The 13,013-nt window shown below is 39.6% G+C and overlaps 1 protein-coding gene across 1 annotated transcript in view; it reads right to left on the reverse strand.

The window, feature by feature from the left end:
* Nucleotides 1-13,013, reverse strand: part of LOC129394985 (ankyrin repeat domain-containing protein 30B-like) — a 49,367-nt gene that overhangs the window by 22,887 nt on the left and 13,467 nt on the right. The window contains 2 exon segments of the mRNA XM_055105357.1: nucleotides 5,362-5,392; nucleotides 10,625-11,227. Of these exon segments, the coding sequence (XP_054961332.1) occupies nucleotides 5,362-5,392; nucleotides 10,625-11,227 (634 nt within the window).

A 13,013-nucleotide genomic window follows, 5' to 3' on the forward strand; every position in this document is an offset into this window, starting at 1 on the left:
GCAGGTTGTTCAGTTTCCATGTAGTTGAACGGCTTTGAGTGAGATTCTTAATCCTGAGTTCTAGTTTGATTGCACTGTGGTCTGAGAGATAGTTTGTTATAATTTCTGTTCTTTTACATTTGCTGAGGAGAGCTTTACTTCCAACTATGTGGTCAATTTTGGAATAGGTGTGGTGTGGTGCTGAAAAAAATGTATATTCTGTTGATTTGGGGTGGAGAGTTCCGTAGATGTCTATTAGGTCCGCTTGGTGCAGAGCTGAGTTCAATTCCTGGGTATCCTTGTTGACTTTCTGTCTCGTTGATCTGTCTAATGTTGACAGTGGGGTGTTAAAGTCTCCCATTATTATTGTGTGGGAGTCTAAGTCTCTTTGTAGGTCACTCAGGACTTGCTTTATGAATCTGGGTGCTCCTGTATTGGGTGCATAAATATTTAGGATAGTTAGCTCCTCTTGTTGAATTGATCCCTTTACCATTATGTAATGGCCTTCTTTGTCTCTTTTGATCTTTGTTGGTTTAAAGTCTGTTTTATCAGAGACTAGGATTGCAACCCCTGCCTTTTTTTGTTTTCCATTTGCTTGGTAGATCTTCCTCCACCCTTTTATTTTGAGCCTATGTGTGTCTCTGCACGTGAGATGGGTTTCCTGAATACAGCACACTGATGGGTCTTGACTCTTTATCCAACTTGCCAGTCTGTGTCTTTTAATTGGAGAATTTAGTCCATTTACATTTAAAGTTAATATTGTTATGTGTGAATTTGATCCTGTCATTATGATGTTAGCTGGTGATTTTGCTCGTTAGTTGATGCAGTTTCTTCCTAGTCTTGATGGTCTTTACATTTTGGCATGATTTTGCAGCGGCTGGTACCGGTTGTTCCTTTCCATGTTTAGCGCTTCCTTCAGGAGCTCTTTTAGGGCAGGCCTGGTGGTGACAAAATCGGTCAGCATTTGCTTGTCTATAAAGTATTTTATTTCTCCTTCACTTATGAAGCTTAGTTTGGCTGGATATGAAATTCTGGGTTGAAAATTCTTTTCTTTAAGAATGTTGAATATTGGCCCCCACTCTCTTCTGGCTTGTAGGGTTTCTACCGAGAGATCCGCTGTTAGTCTGATGGGCTTCCCTTTGAGGGTAACCCGACCTTTCTGTCTGGCTGCCCTTAACATTTTTTCCTTCATTTCAACTTTGGTGAATCTGACAATTATGTGTCTTGGAGTTGCTCTTCTCGAGGAGTATCTTTGTGGCGTTCTCTGTATTTCCTGAATCTGAACGTTGGCCTGCCTCGCTAGATTGGGGAAGTTCTCCTGGATAATATCCTGCAGAGTGTTTTCCAACTTGGTTTCATTCTCCGCATCACTTTCAGGTACACCAGACGTAGATTTGGTCTTTTCACATAGTCCCATATTTCTTGGAGGCTTTGCTCATTTCTTTTTATTCTTTTTTCTCTAGACTTCCCTTCTCGCTTCATTTCATTCATTTCATCTTCCATTGCTGATACCCTTTCTTCCAGTTGATCGCATCGGCTCCTGAGGCTTCTGCATTCTTCACGTAGTTCTCGAGCCTTGGTTTTCAGCTCCATCAGCTCCTTTAAGCACTTCTATGTATTGGTTATTCTAGTTATACATTCTTCTAAATTTTTTTCAAAGTTTTCAACTTCTTTGCCTTTGGTTTGAATGTCCTCCCGTAGCTCAGAGTAATTTGATAGTCTGAAGCCTTCTTCTCTCAGCTCGTCAAAATCATTCTCCATCCAGCTTTGTTCCGTTGCTGGTGAGGAACTGCGTTCCTTTGGAGGAGGAGAGGCGCTCTGCATTTTAGAGTTTCCTGTTTTTCTGTTCTGTTTTTTCCCCATCTTTGTGGTTTTATCTACTTTTGGTCTTTGATGATGGTGATGTACAGATGGGTTTTCGGTGTGGGTGTCCTTTCTGTTTGTTAGTTTTCCTTCTAACAGACAGGACCCTCAGCTGCAGGTCTGTTGGAATACCCTGCCGTGTGAGGTGTCAGTGTGCCCCTGCTAGGGGGTGCCTCGCAGTTAGGCTGCTCGGGGGTCAGGGGTCAGGGACCCACTTGAGGAGGCAGTCTGCCCGTTCTTAGATCTCCAGCTGTGTCCTGGGAGAACCACTGCTCTCTTCAAAGCTGTCAGACAGGGACATTTAAGTCTGCAGAGGTTACTGCTGTCTTTTTGTTTGTCTGTGCCCTGCCCCCAGAGGTGGAGCCTACAGAGGCAGGCAGGCCTCCTTGAGCTGTGGTGGGCTCCACCCAGTTCGAGCTTCCTGGCTGCTTTGTTTACCTAAGCAAGCCTGGGCAATGGCGGGCGCCCCTCCCCCAGCCTCGCTGCCGCCTTGCAGTTTGATCTCGGACTGCTGTGCTAGCAATCAGCGAGATTCCGTGGGCGTAGGACCCTCCAAGCCAGGTGTGGGATATAGTCTCGTGGTGCGCCGTTTTTTAAGCCGGTCTGAAAAGCGCAATATTCGGGTGGGAATGACCCGATTTTCCAGGTGCGTCCGTCACCCCTTTCTTTGACTCGGAAAGGGAACTCCCTGACCCCTTGCGCTTCCCAGGTGAGGCAATGCCTCGCCCTGCTTCAGCTCGCGCACGGTGCGCGCACCCACTGGCCTGCGCCCACTGTCTGGCACTCCCTAGTGAGATGAACCCGGTACCTCAGATGGAAATGCAGAAATCACCGTCTTCTGCGTCGCTCACGCTGGGAGCTGTAGACCGGAGCTGTTCCTATTCGGCCATCTTGGCTCCTCCCTCCTGTCCTCTGTTTTTAAAAATGATTTTAGTTACCTATTTTTGACTCTACCTCCCCAACCTAAAACATACAATAAAGACTGACTCTTAGTTCCATAAGAAATAGTGACTGCCAATATATTTGCCATACCCTGAGTATAATTCATCCTCACAAACTGTCCTCAATGATGAACTGGAAATCTACTTAATGGCTGACATAACTTTTGATATCTAAACTGGAACAAACTTTATAACCTAAAATAAGGAAGAAAGATACAGTTACCTTGTCCCTTATCCATTGTCTATCTCTGATTCAAAGACTAATCTGTGTCACTGGAAAATGACATTCTTTGTTTTCAACATAAAAGCCACTTAAGAAGGCCCTGTTGCTTCCCTTCACCCTGAAACACTACAAAACAGTACCCTGAAATATTTGAAATGTTGAAAAGCTGAACCTACAAATTTCAAGTTGCAAATGTATATTTGTTATTCGGAATATTTTTTCTCACAAAAATTGAAACATTAAAAATAATAAAATCTAACTACTTATTTTATACTTGTCCTTCCTTGTTCAGGTCTACATAAACTAGCAAAGCCTTAAAAATCTTCATAGGTACTTATACCCAAGGAGAGAGACTGCTAGAAAAACTGAGACCTGATAGTTGGATTTCTCTAAGTACTATATATACAGAGAGAAAGATCTGGAAGTGGGAGCCACTATATATAGTGAAAGTGTCTCTCTCACTTCCAGATCTTTCTTCTGCAGGGCTTCATGGCAGTCTCCAACCTTTAAATATTCAGCTCATCAAAGCACAGACTACTGAAAAGATAAACTCAATGACCAACCAAGAAGTTCTGTATTCACCTGTTCCTGAAAAACAACGAAATGGAGTCTCAGTCAGTCATTCACCTCCAGCATAAGCATGTTACCAAAAACCCAACTGAACCACGACTTACTTGCCAGTCAATCTTACCCCTGCTTTATATGTACATGGGTAGGACATCAGAGGCTTGGGAAAAGAGACAAAGGGGAGGGGACATCTGCCTTGGGCCACAGATCTATGTGACTCAGCAACCTTTAATCCCCTAGCATTCAAGGGGCTCTAAGCCACTCTTGTGAGATTTGGGGTGAAAGAACAGAATAGGACATTTCTATCAGATTGTAGAGACCTTTCCCAGTGGCTCTCTTTTTTTTATCTTTCAATAGAAAGCTTGAAGTTTGCCCATTCCTCCAATTAAACAAGCAAAAAAGCAGTGACCTATTCAGGACTTCTTTGAACCCTATTTTAGTATGCTCTTCTAGATAACTCCCAATGTCTTCTGTGTTTTTGTTCCTCTAATTTATCTTTAATCAAACTTGTCATAAAATCCAACATTCTGATCTCTTTGGTAAAACTCTTACTCCTACCAATCCTGGGATTGTTTCTTTTCAAACTTGACCTTTCCCTGATAATTCCATTCTTATCTACTTCCACTGGGTTCTCCAGCTAATTCCATTCTTATCCTTTTCCATTTGTTTAATTAGACCCATTCCCTCTTCCTATTATTCAAACACTCACCTACATGATGATATAAAAACAAGAGTAATGGGCTTTGAAATCAGTTTAAATATTACTTCTGCTACCTCCTATATTTAAATAAGTCACTTTGAGTTTCAGACTCTCCATCTGAACAACCATTTTTCCAGGATATTAAATACATTTTGAAATATGAAAGTGTTTTGATTAGCCTCCAAGAGTCCTTAAAATCCTAAAATTCCATGTGCCTTTTATTTTAGCTATAGAAAAATGGTGCTGGCAGAAAGGAATAAAACAATAGAAGAAAAGAACACCAAGCAAAGCAGAGAAGAAAGTAATCAGGAAAAGATTATAGAAAAGTCATGGAAGAAGAAAAAAAGACTCTAGAAAAAAAATGAAAAATGCCTGCAACTAGGCAGGGTACTGCTTTGAAGAAAAACTAAACTTGGAAGTCAGTCAATAGAGAATTCTATAAGATATAGCCTCTAAATATGATTAACATAACATATCTATATCTATTCTCCACTAAGAGTAAAATAATCCATCTATAGATTTACCTGGTCTTCCTTATGAAACAAAAGCCTATGTCTTGTGGCCACAGCTAAGTAAGATCTGCTCTAAACACTTTGATGATAATAACAAGGTACTGGTTACCGCTTTAACAGTTAAACATGTTAGAACAAAGTATTTGATGAATGAGTGTTCTAAGAGAAAACTCTAAAAAGAGTTAACCTATAACAAAATGTAACTTTGTGAATTGATCCAATCTGGACCTGTACCTTGATCTCAGTGATGCAGAGGTCTCCATCAATCTATGCCGAGGGAGAAGAGAAGGGATTAGGGACCAAAGTAGGCAGATGGCAAACTCAAGGGTCAGCTACTTTTTAGCTATGAATCATAGGCCAATTAATCAACCTCTCTGAACCACATTTGCCTGTTTAATACAAAGTAGGTGACAGTAGCACAGATGCTTTGCAAAGCTGTGTGATGACTATGTGAGATGATAAATATTAAGCACATAATATGTTGTCTAGCCCAGAGTAGAATACTCAGCAGATAGTGATTTCTTTTCTCTATATTTTCTGAGTTAACCTATTCGTTTTAAAAAACCGCAGTCTTACCTGAATATAGGCTCTACAGAACTCACATCCACTATTAAAGAAAAAAAGTAAAATACATTAAATTAACAAATATAAATAGAAAATACAGAGTATTAACAACGTAAGAGGGCATGATGGCAAATGCCTGTAATCCCAACTACTTGGGAAGGTGAGGCAGGAGGATCACCTGAGGAGCCCAGGAGTCTGAAAGCAGCCTAGGAGACATTGCGAGACTTCAACTTAACTTAAAAGAATCATGCATATTTTCGTGCATGATCCAGATCTTGTTTAAAAAAGCATAATATTCCAACACTTTGTTATGAAGACTCATGATTTGATATAAAGGTTTCCTTTGGGACCATACATTGAGACTATAGTAAAATTATTATTAAGTATACTCTTGGTAGGAAATTAATGCATTAAGAACACTTTTCCCCTCCTTTATAGTTCTCAAATGCACGGAAAAATAGAATTTATCACAATCTGATCTCTACAAGTAAGCTACAGTATACAATAGTCATAATCCAAACAGAATCCTGTAAGACAGACAGAAAATTGTATTATTATCAGAATTAGTGTAAGTGGACAGTGTCAACCTTAGAAAGTATAATTTCTAGAAAAATGAACTAAGAGCAGTTAGAGCAGAGTACACAGTAGTCTCTCTTTATCTGCTCTATGTGTAGAAAGAAACACACACAACATGATTTCCCTCTGCTCTCATGCCACAATCATCAAAACAGAAGACTTCTGTGACCAAATGTGTGGAAGATTTTGTCCACCAAAAAATAAGCAATCAATTCTGTAGCAGAAACCAGCAAGTTGTCCTCTATTTAATTCCAACACTATCTATCTAGAAATAGTGTTAGATCCCACAGGCTGAGGGCTCAGTCTCACAAGACTGCCCTCCCACATCAGTTGCAAATGTGGATCTCTGAATCATCTAACCAGCTGGTTTCAAGTTGGGATTCTCATGACTCCCTCTTTGGGTTTGATTAACGTACTAGAGTGCCCCAAATACTAAGGGAAACACATTTACCAGTTTATTATGAAGGGTATCACAAAGGAGACACATGAAGAGATGCATAGAGCAAGTTATAGGAAAGGGGCATGGAGCTTCCATGCCCTCCCAGGGCACATCAGCCTCCAAACTCTTCCATATGTTCAGCTATCTGGAAGGTCTCTGATCCCAGTCCTTCTGGGTTCTAAAGAAAGCTTTATTACATAGGCACGAATAAAAAAAATCTGTGGCTCTTGGTAACTGACCTAATCTTCACCTCCTAGGAGGTTGAGGGGTGGGGCTGAAAGTCCCAACACATCATGTCTTCTTCTTTCTTGTGACCAGCTCCTATCCTGAAGCTACCTAGGGACTGCCAGCCATCACTCAATTATTAGCATACAAAGACATCACTTTGGAGATTCTAAACATTCTATGAGTTGTACGCCAGAAAACAGTGTTGAAGACCAAACATAGATTTCACAATATAATATCCATGGTTTTGATTTCTGTGATTTCAGTTATTCATGGTCAACCATAGTCCAAAAATATTAAATGGGGAATTCTAGAAATATGCAAGTCATAAGTTCTAAATAATGTGTCATTCTAAGGAGTATGATGAAATATTAAGACATCATTTTCCATCTCACCCAGGTCATGAATCATTCCTTTGCATGTGCTATCTGCCCATTAGTCATCAAAATGGTCTGTTTCTGAGTCCCAACCATCAACATTGTCATGGCTCAATGATCCACCATCACATGAAGCAGATGATCCACCTTCTGATATGTAGTCAGATAGCCAGAAATAATTAGTAGCCTAACACCACATGACAACTCCTACCTCATTCACCTGACTTCATCTCATCACATAGGCATTATATCATCTCACAGTCATCACAAGAAAAAGAAGGGTGAGTACAATACAAGACACTTTGAGAGACCGTATTCACCTAACTTTGATTACAATGTATTGTTATTGTTTTATTTTATCATGAGTTATTCTTAATTTCTTACTGTGCCAAATTTATAAATTAAACTATCATAAATATGCATATATAGAAAAAACATGTATATATAGGGTTTCATACTATCCACAGTTTCAGACATTCACCGGGTGTCTTAGAAAATACCCCCCATGGATAAGGGTGAATTACTGTACTTATTTGTGTGTGTTTGTTTATGTTTGTGTGAGAGAGAGACACAACACAGATCTCCACTCTCCACAAGAAGCAGATAAAAAAGACAACACTTTTCCTCACACTTTACCCTTAGGTTTTGACAATTCTGGAAAAATATTGGCATGTGTACTTACCAGTCTAGACAATTTTCCAGACCCTAGGTATGTTGGCTGCTTCAGTTACAAAAAGTTAGGTAGGATCTTGGGAGATTTTTTCTTCGACACCAGAAATATCAACCATATCAACAGTATACTTAACAACCCTAAAATAATTCTTTTGAACAGATTACCACTGAAGAACTTGTAAGTTAAATCTAATTGACTTTTCAGTAATCTTACTGCTTGAAATTCTCACATTTAAAAGTAACTCCTCTCCTACTTTTCATTAGCCACTGCTCAATCTCCTTTACCAAGTCTTCTGACTCTGTGAAATGTTGATACTCCCAGGGTTTTGTCAATGGCTTTCTTCTTATTCTACATCTTTTGCATCATGGATAAGCTCATTGAGATCTATGGCTTTGCCTAATAATTATAATAAAATTATTCTAAGCCTACATCTCCAGAGTTCTATCTCCAGCTAGAAATACGTATAAACCAATTACCTACAGAAAATATCCCACATGAATGTTTCATTGAACTCAATATGTAAAGAAAATGGTTGGTCTGTCCCATGACTATTTGCACTTCTCTGCTGACCTGACAATTTTCTTTTCTTTTCTTTCTTTTTTTTTTTTTGAGATGGAGTCTCGCTGTGTCACCCAGGCTGGAGTGCAGTGGTGAGATCTCGGCTCACTGCAAGCTCCACCTCCTGGGTTCATGCCATTCTCCTGCCTCAGCCTCCTGAGTAGCTGGAACTACAGGCGCCTGCCACCACGCCCAGCTAATTTTTTGTATTTTTAGTAGAGACGGGGTTTCACCCGTGTTAGCCAGGATGGTCTCCATCTCCTGACCTCATAATCTGCCCACCTTGGCCTCCCAAAGTGCTAGGATTACAGGCACCATGCCCAGCCCTGACCTGACAATTTTCTACTCCTTCCCCATGAGCATTGTAAATGCTCATGCACAGTCTGTAAACTTAAGACCTGAGATTTTCTCTGTCCCCTAGCTTTTTAAACTCAATAATAACTAAACCATATTAACTGTACCTCTTTTCTGCCCTTGCTTTATCTTTCCAGTGACACTGGAAATACAAACTTATTATTTTATATTTATATTTCCTACTTAGACATGGCCCCTTAACTGATGGCTTTCACAGTGAAAAAGAAACCCTACCAATTACTATTGTTATTTTTTAAGTTAAAAAAATTCAGTAAAACAAATCAAAATAAAATAATGGCAAAGAAAGACATACAGGTTTGTATCTGTAAATTGAGCTTCTGAACTTGATTCCTTTTACCCTGGAAGGGTCAAATTTTCATAATAGATTGATACTAGGCCACAGATTGGTGAAAAAAAAAAGACTATAGCATGAACTACTACAAAAGCTTACTTTGTCTTTAAATCTTTTTATGTAATTACCCTCCATCTATCTTCTATGTGAAGGGCCAGCAAACTGTGTATCACAGGCCAAATTCAGCTTACCAAATGGTTTTTTATACATAGTTTTCTTGGAGTGCAATCATGCCTATTTGCTCACACATTATCTATGGCTGCTTTCACTCTACAATGCAGAGTTCAATAGCTGTTATAGAGACACATGGCCTAACATATTTCTTTTTCTTTTTCTTTTTTTTTTTTTCAGATGGAGTGTTGCTCTGTCACCCAGGCTGGAGTGCAACGGTGCGATCTCAGCTCACTGTAGCCTCCGCCTCCTGGGTTCAAGCAATTCTCCTCCCTCAGCCTCCCAAGTAGCTGGGATTACGGGCACGTGCCACCAAGCCTGGCTCTTTTGCATATTTTTAGTAGAGATGGGGCTTCACCATATTGGCCAAGCTGTTCTCGAACGAACTCCTAACCTCACGATCCACATGCCTCAGCCTCCCAAACTGCTGGGATTATAGGCGTGAGCCACCACACCCAGCGGTCTAACATATTTCCTATCTGGCACTTTACAGGAAAAGTTTGCCAATCTCTGCCTTATACCACGACCAGAATGCCCTGATGCTCAGATCCAATCTTGTGACTCCCCTGCTCAAACTTTTCCAATGAATCCCTGCAGAAAACATTGCTGGCTTCCTATGCCTAGTAATTATTTATTCGTTTTTTGCTGCAGAAACACAAGTTTATTTAGATATTCATTATTCCATTACCCCCCATTCCATCTCAAAAATAGAAATCATTCTTCTAAGCTAATCACAGTAATTACATTTGCTTTCCTAGTGACTGGCTTAGAAATGAGCATGTGGTATAATCCAGCCAACAAAATGTTACAGGAAGATTATTGCAAGCTTCCAAGTTTTCTCTCTATTTAAAAGAAACATGTGAACAAAGCAGCCCTTCCAGCCTTTAAATATTGTCTTGAGAGAGCATGATGATTGGAGCTGTTGCTAATTAGCCAACCAAAAGTGGGATCCTGACTGGGCACAGTAGCTCACACCTGAATTCCCAGCACTTTTGGAGGCCAAGGCGGGGCTATCACGAGGTCAGGAGTTGGAGTTTGGCCAATATAGTGGAACCCTGTCTCTACTAAAAATACAAAAAATCAGCCAGGTGTGGTGGTGGGTGCCTGTAATCCCAGCTACTTGGGAGGCTGAGGCAGGAGAATTGCATGAACCCAGGAGACGGAGGTTGCAGTGAGCCGAGATCGCTCGCGCCATTGCACTCCAGCCCGGGCAACAGTGCGAGACTCCATCTCAAAAACTAAATAAATAAAATAAAATAAAAAATACAAAAGGGATCCTATGATATCCCTGTACTACCAAAACAACTTTGGTTCCTATGATTTTAGCCACTGTTAGTTAGTTCATCTAGTATTTACAACCAGAAGTATTGTGAGAATTTTTCCAGGGCCTACAGAATAAGATCTATTTATTTCTACACTATTAAAAAGTGTTGCCTAAGCTTGCCTTATTTAGATATTCAAGTCATTCCCAACAACTCCCATATCACACTTTTTTCACTAGGGAACCCAAAGTGCCAATAAACCCTGCAAAGTTCACTCAAGCATCTTACCATTTGTACTTGCTTTTGTAGATGTTTCTTTTGTAGGACATGCAATCATATTAGATGTACCTTTTTCCAAAACTTCAGTTTTATTAGGTGTTACTCCTGCCATGCATTCAGTCTTTACAGATGTTTCTTTTTCCTCCCATGTGATCTTCCTAGGTCTTTCTTTTGCTGGCCATGAAAATTTCTCAGATGTTTCTTTTGTAGGCCTCAAAATTTTCCTAGGTGTTTCTTCTGTTGACTGTTCAAACTTTCCAGATGTTGCTTTCCCCAGACATTGAATTTTGGCAGATGTTCCCTCCACCAAGCGTGCAGCCTCATCAGGTGTTTTTTCCACCAAGCTTTCAGCCATGTCAGGTGTTCTTTCCGCCAAGGGTGCAGCCTCGTCAGGTGTTTTTTCCACCAAGCTTTCATCCATGTCAGGTGTTCTTTCCGCCAAGGGTGCAGCCTCGTCAGGTGTTTTTTCCACCAAGCTTTCATCCGTGTCAGGTGTTCTTTCCGCCAAGGGTGCAGCCTCGTCAGGTGTTTTTTCCACCAAGCTTTCATCCGTGTCAGGTGTTCTTTCCACCAAGGGTGCAGCCTCATCAGGTGTTCCTGTAGATGTTCCTTCTGCCAAACACACAATCTGGTTAAATTTTCTTTCTGCTTAAATATCATCCTCCTGACTTCACCTGGCAAACTTCTACTTATTCTGTATGCTTTCCTTAAATATTACCAAACTTTTCTTTTCTCTCTTCTCTTTTTTTTGATGGAGTCTTGCTCTGTTACCCAGGCTAGAGTGCAGTGGCATGATCTCAGCTCAATGCAATTCAAGCGATTCTCCTACCTCAAGCGACTCTCCTACCTCAGCCTCCCAAGTAGCTGGGATTACAGGCACAGGCCACATCACCTGGCTAATTTTTTGTATTTAGTAGAGACGAGTTTCACCATGTTAGTCAGGCTAGTCTCAAACTCCTGAGCTCAAGCAATCCATCTGCCTTGGCCTCCCAAAGTGCTAGGATTACAGGAGTGAGCCACTGTGCCTGGACACTACCAAACATTTTAAAGCTTTAATTCTTCACCTTGGATATAAAATTTCTGACACATGCTGAATATGGTAATGGCATGACATAGTAAGTAATAATTATAAGCTCCAAAAGGGGTTCTGGCACAGAGTAAACACTAAATAAAGTAATAAATAATAAAAAAGATAATAATAAGAAGAAAAATGCTTAGTATCTTAATAAAGAAGCAAATAAAAAAGACAATGATAATAACAAGGAAGATACTTAGTACCTTAAAGATAGCTGACAGTTATTTGTTAAGTGGACAAGCAGATAAACGAATAAAAAACATTTTTAAGGAAATTCTGTTGGAAAAATGCAGAAATTCAATAGGCACAGCTCTTCTGTATTATGAGCACCTTAAAGACCCAAACTATGTGTATTCCATCTTTGTCTCCTGCAACTTGCCAAACCTAACTTATAGAGGTCCTTTGATAAATATATAATAAAGATGTGCTCATACAGTTCATATTGTACAATGCATTGTGTCACATTTAGGTATCACAGTAGCATTTTCATTATTGTGAAAAGTTTTTGTAATTTTTTAATAATTTTTTGTGTTTAGAGTTAAGCTATTTGAATATTTATAATGATAATATTTTGGCTATTAGAGTATCTTGCTGTAACAAAATTACTATTAACACACAAATTATCCAGTAGATAGAACAACATACCTTGCTCTAATGAAGTAAATATATCTTATTTGGTTTCAACTTAGATGGAATGAAGTTGATAATAGTGAGACCTTATTGGTACAAGACTATGTAACATAACCTGCGCTTCTCAACAAAGAATTGCTTTTCTGACTTCTGCACTCAGTAGGTATCTTTGAAAGATAATCTCCTATTGGTACTGATGCACCCTGGCTAAGTTTTGTAATTCTTGCTGACATTTGTTTATGGTGCCAGAAAAGTATTATTAAATTCCAAATTCTAAAGATAGTTACTTTTTTAGTGACACAAGTCACTTTGTCACACAGTTGATCCTTGAATAAGGGTTTTCACTCTAGGAGCCCACTAATAGATTTTTCTTTTCCTTTCCCACTGCAAGATGGCAAGACAAATCTCTCCTCTGCCTTCTCCTTATCAGACTACTCAACATGAAGGCAGTAAGAATGAAGACCTTTATGTATAATAATTGACTTCCACTTAATAAATAGTGAATATATTTTTTCCTCCTTATAACAGTTTCTTTCCTCCAGCTCACTTTATTGTAAGAATACCGTATATAGTACATATAAAATAGAAACTATGTGTTTAATTGACTGTTTATGCTTTCAATAAGGCTCCAGGTCAACAGTGGAATATTAGCAAAGTTTTGGAGGAGTCAAAAGAAACAGATTTTCATATGAA

Source organism: Pan paniscus, chromosome 22, assembly GCF_029289425.2.
Source record: "Pan paniscus chromosome 22, NHGRI_mPanPan1-v2.0_pri, whole genome shotgun sequence".
Classification (NCBI taxonomy): Eukaryota; Metazoa; Chordata; class Mammalia; order Primates; family Hominidae; genus Pan; species Pan paniscus.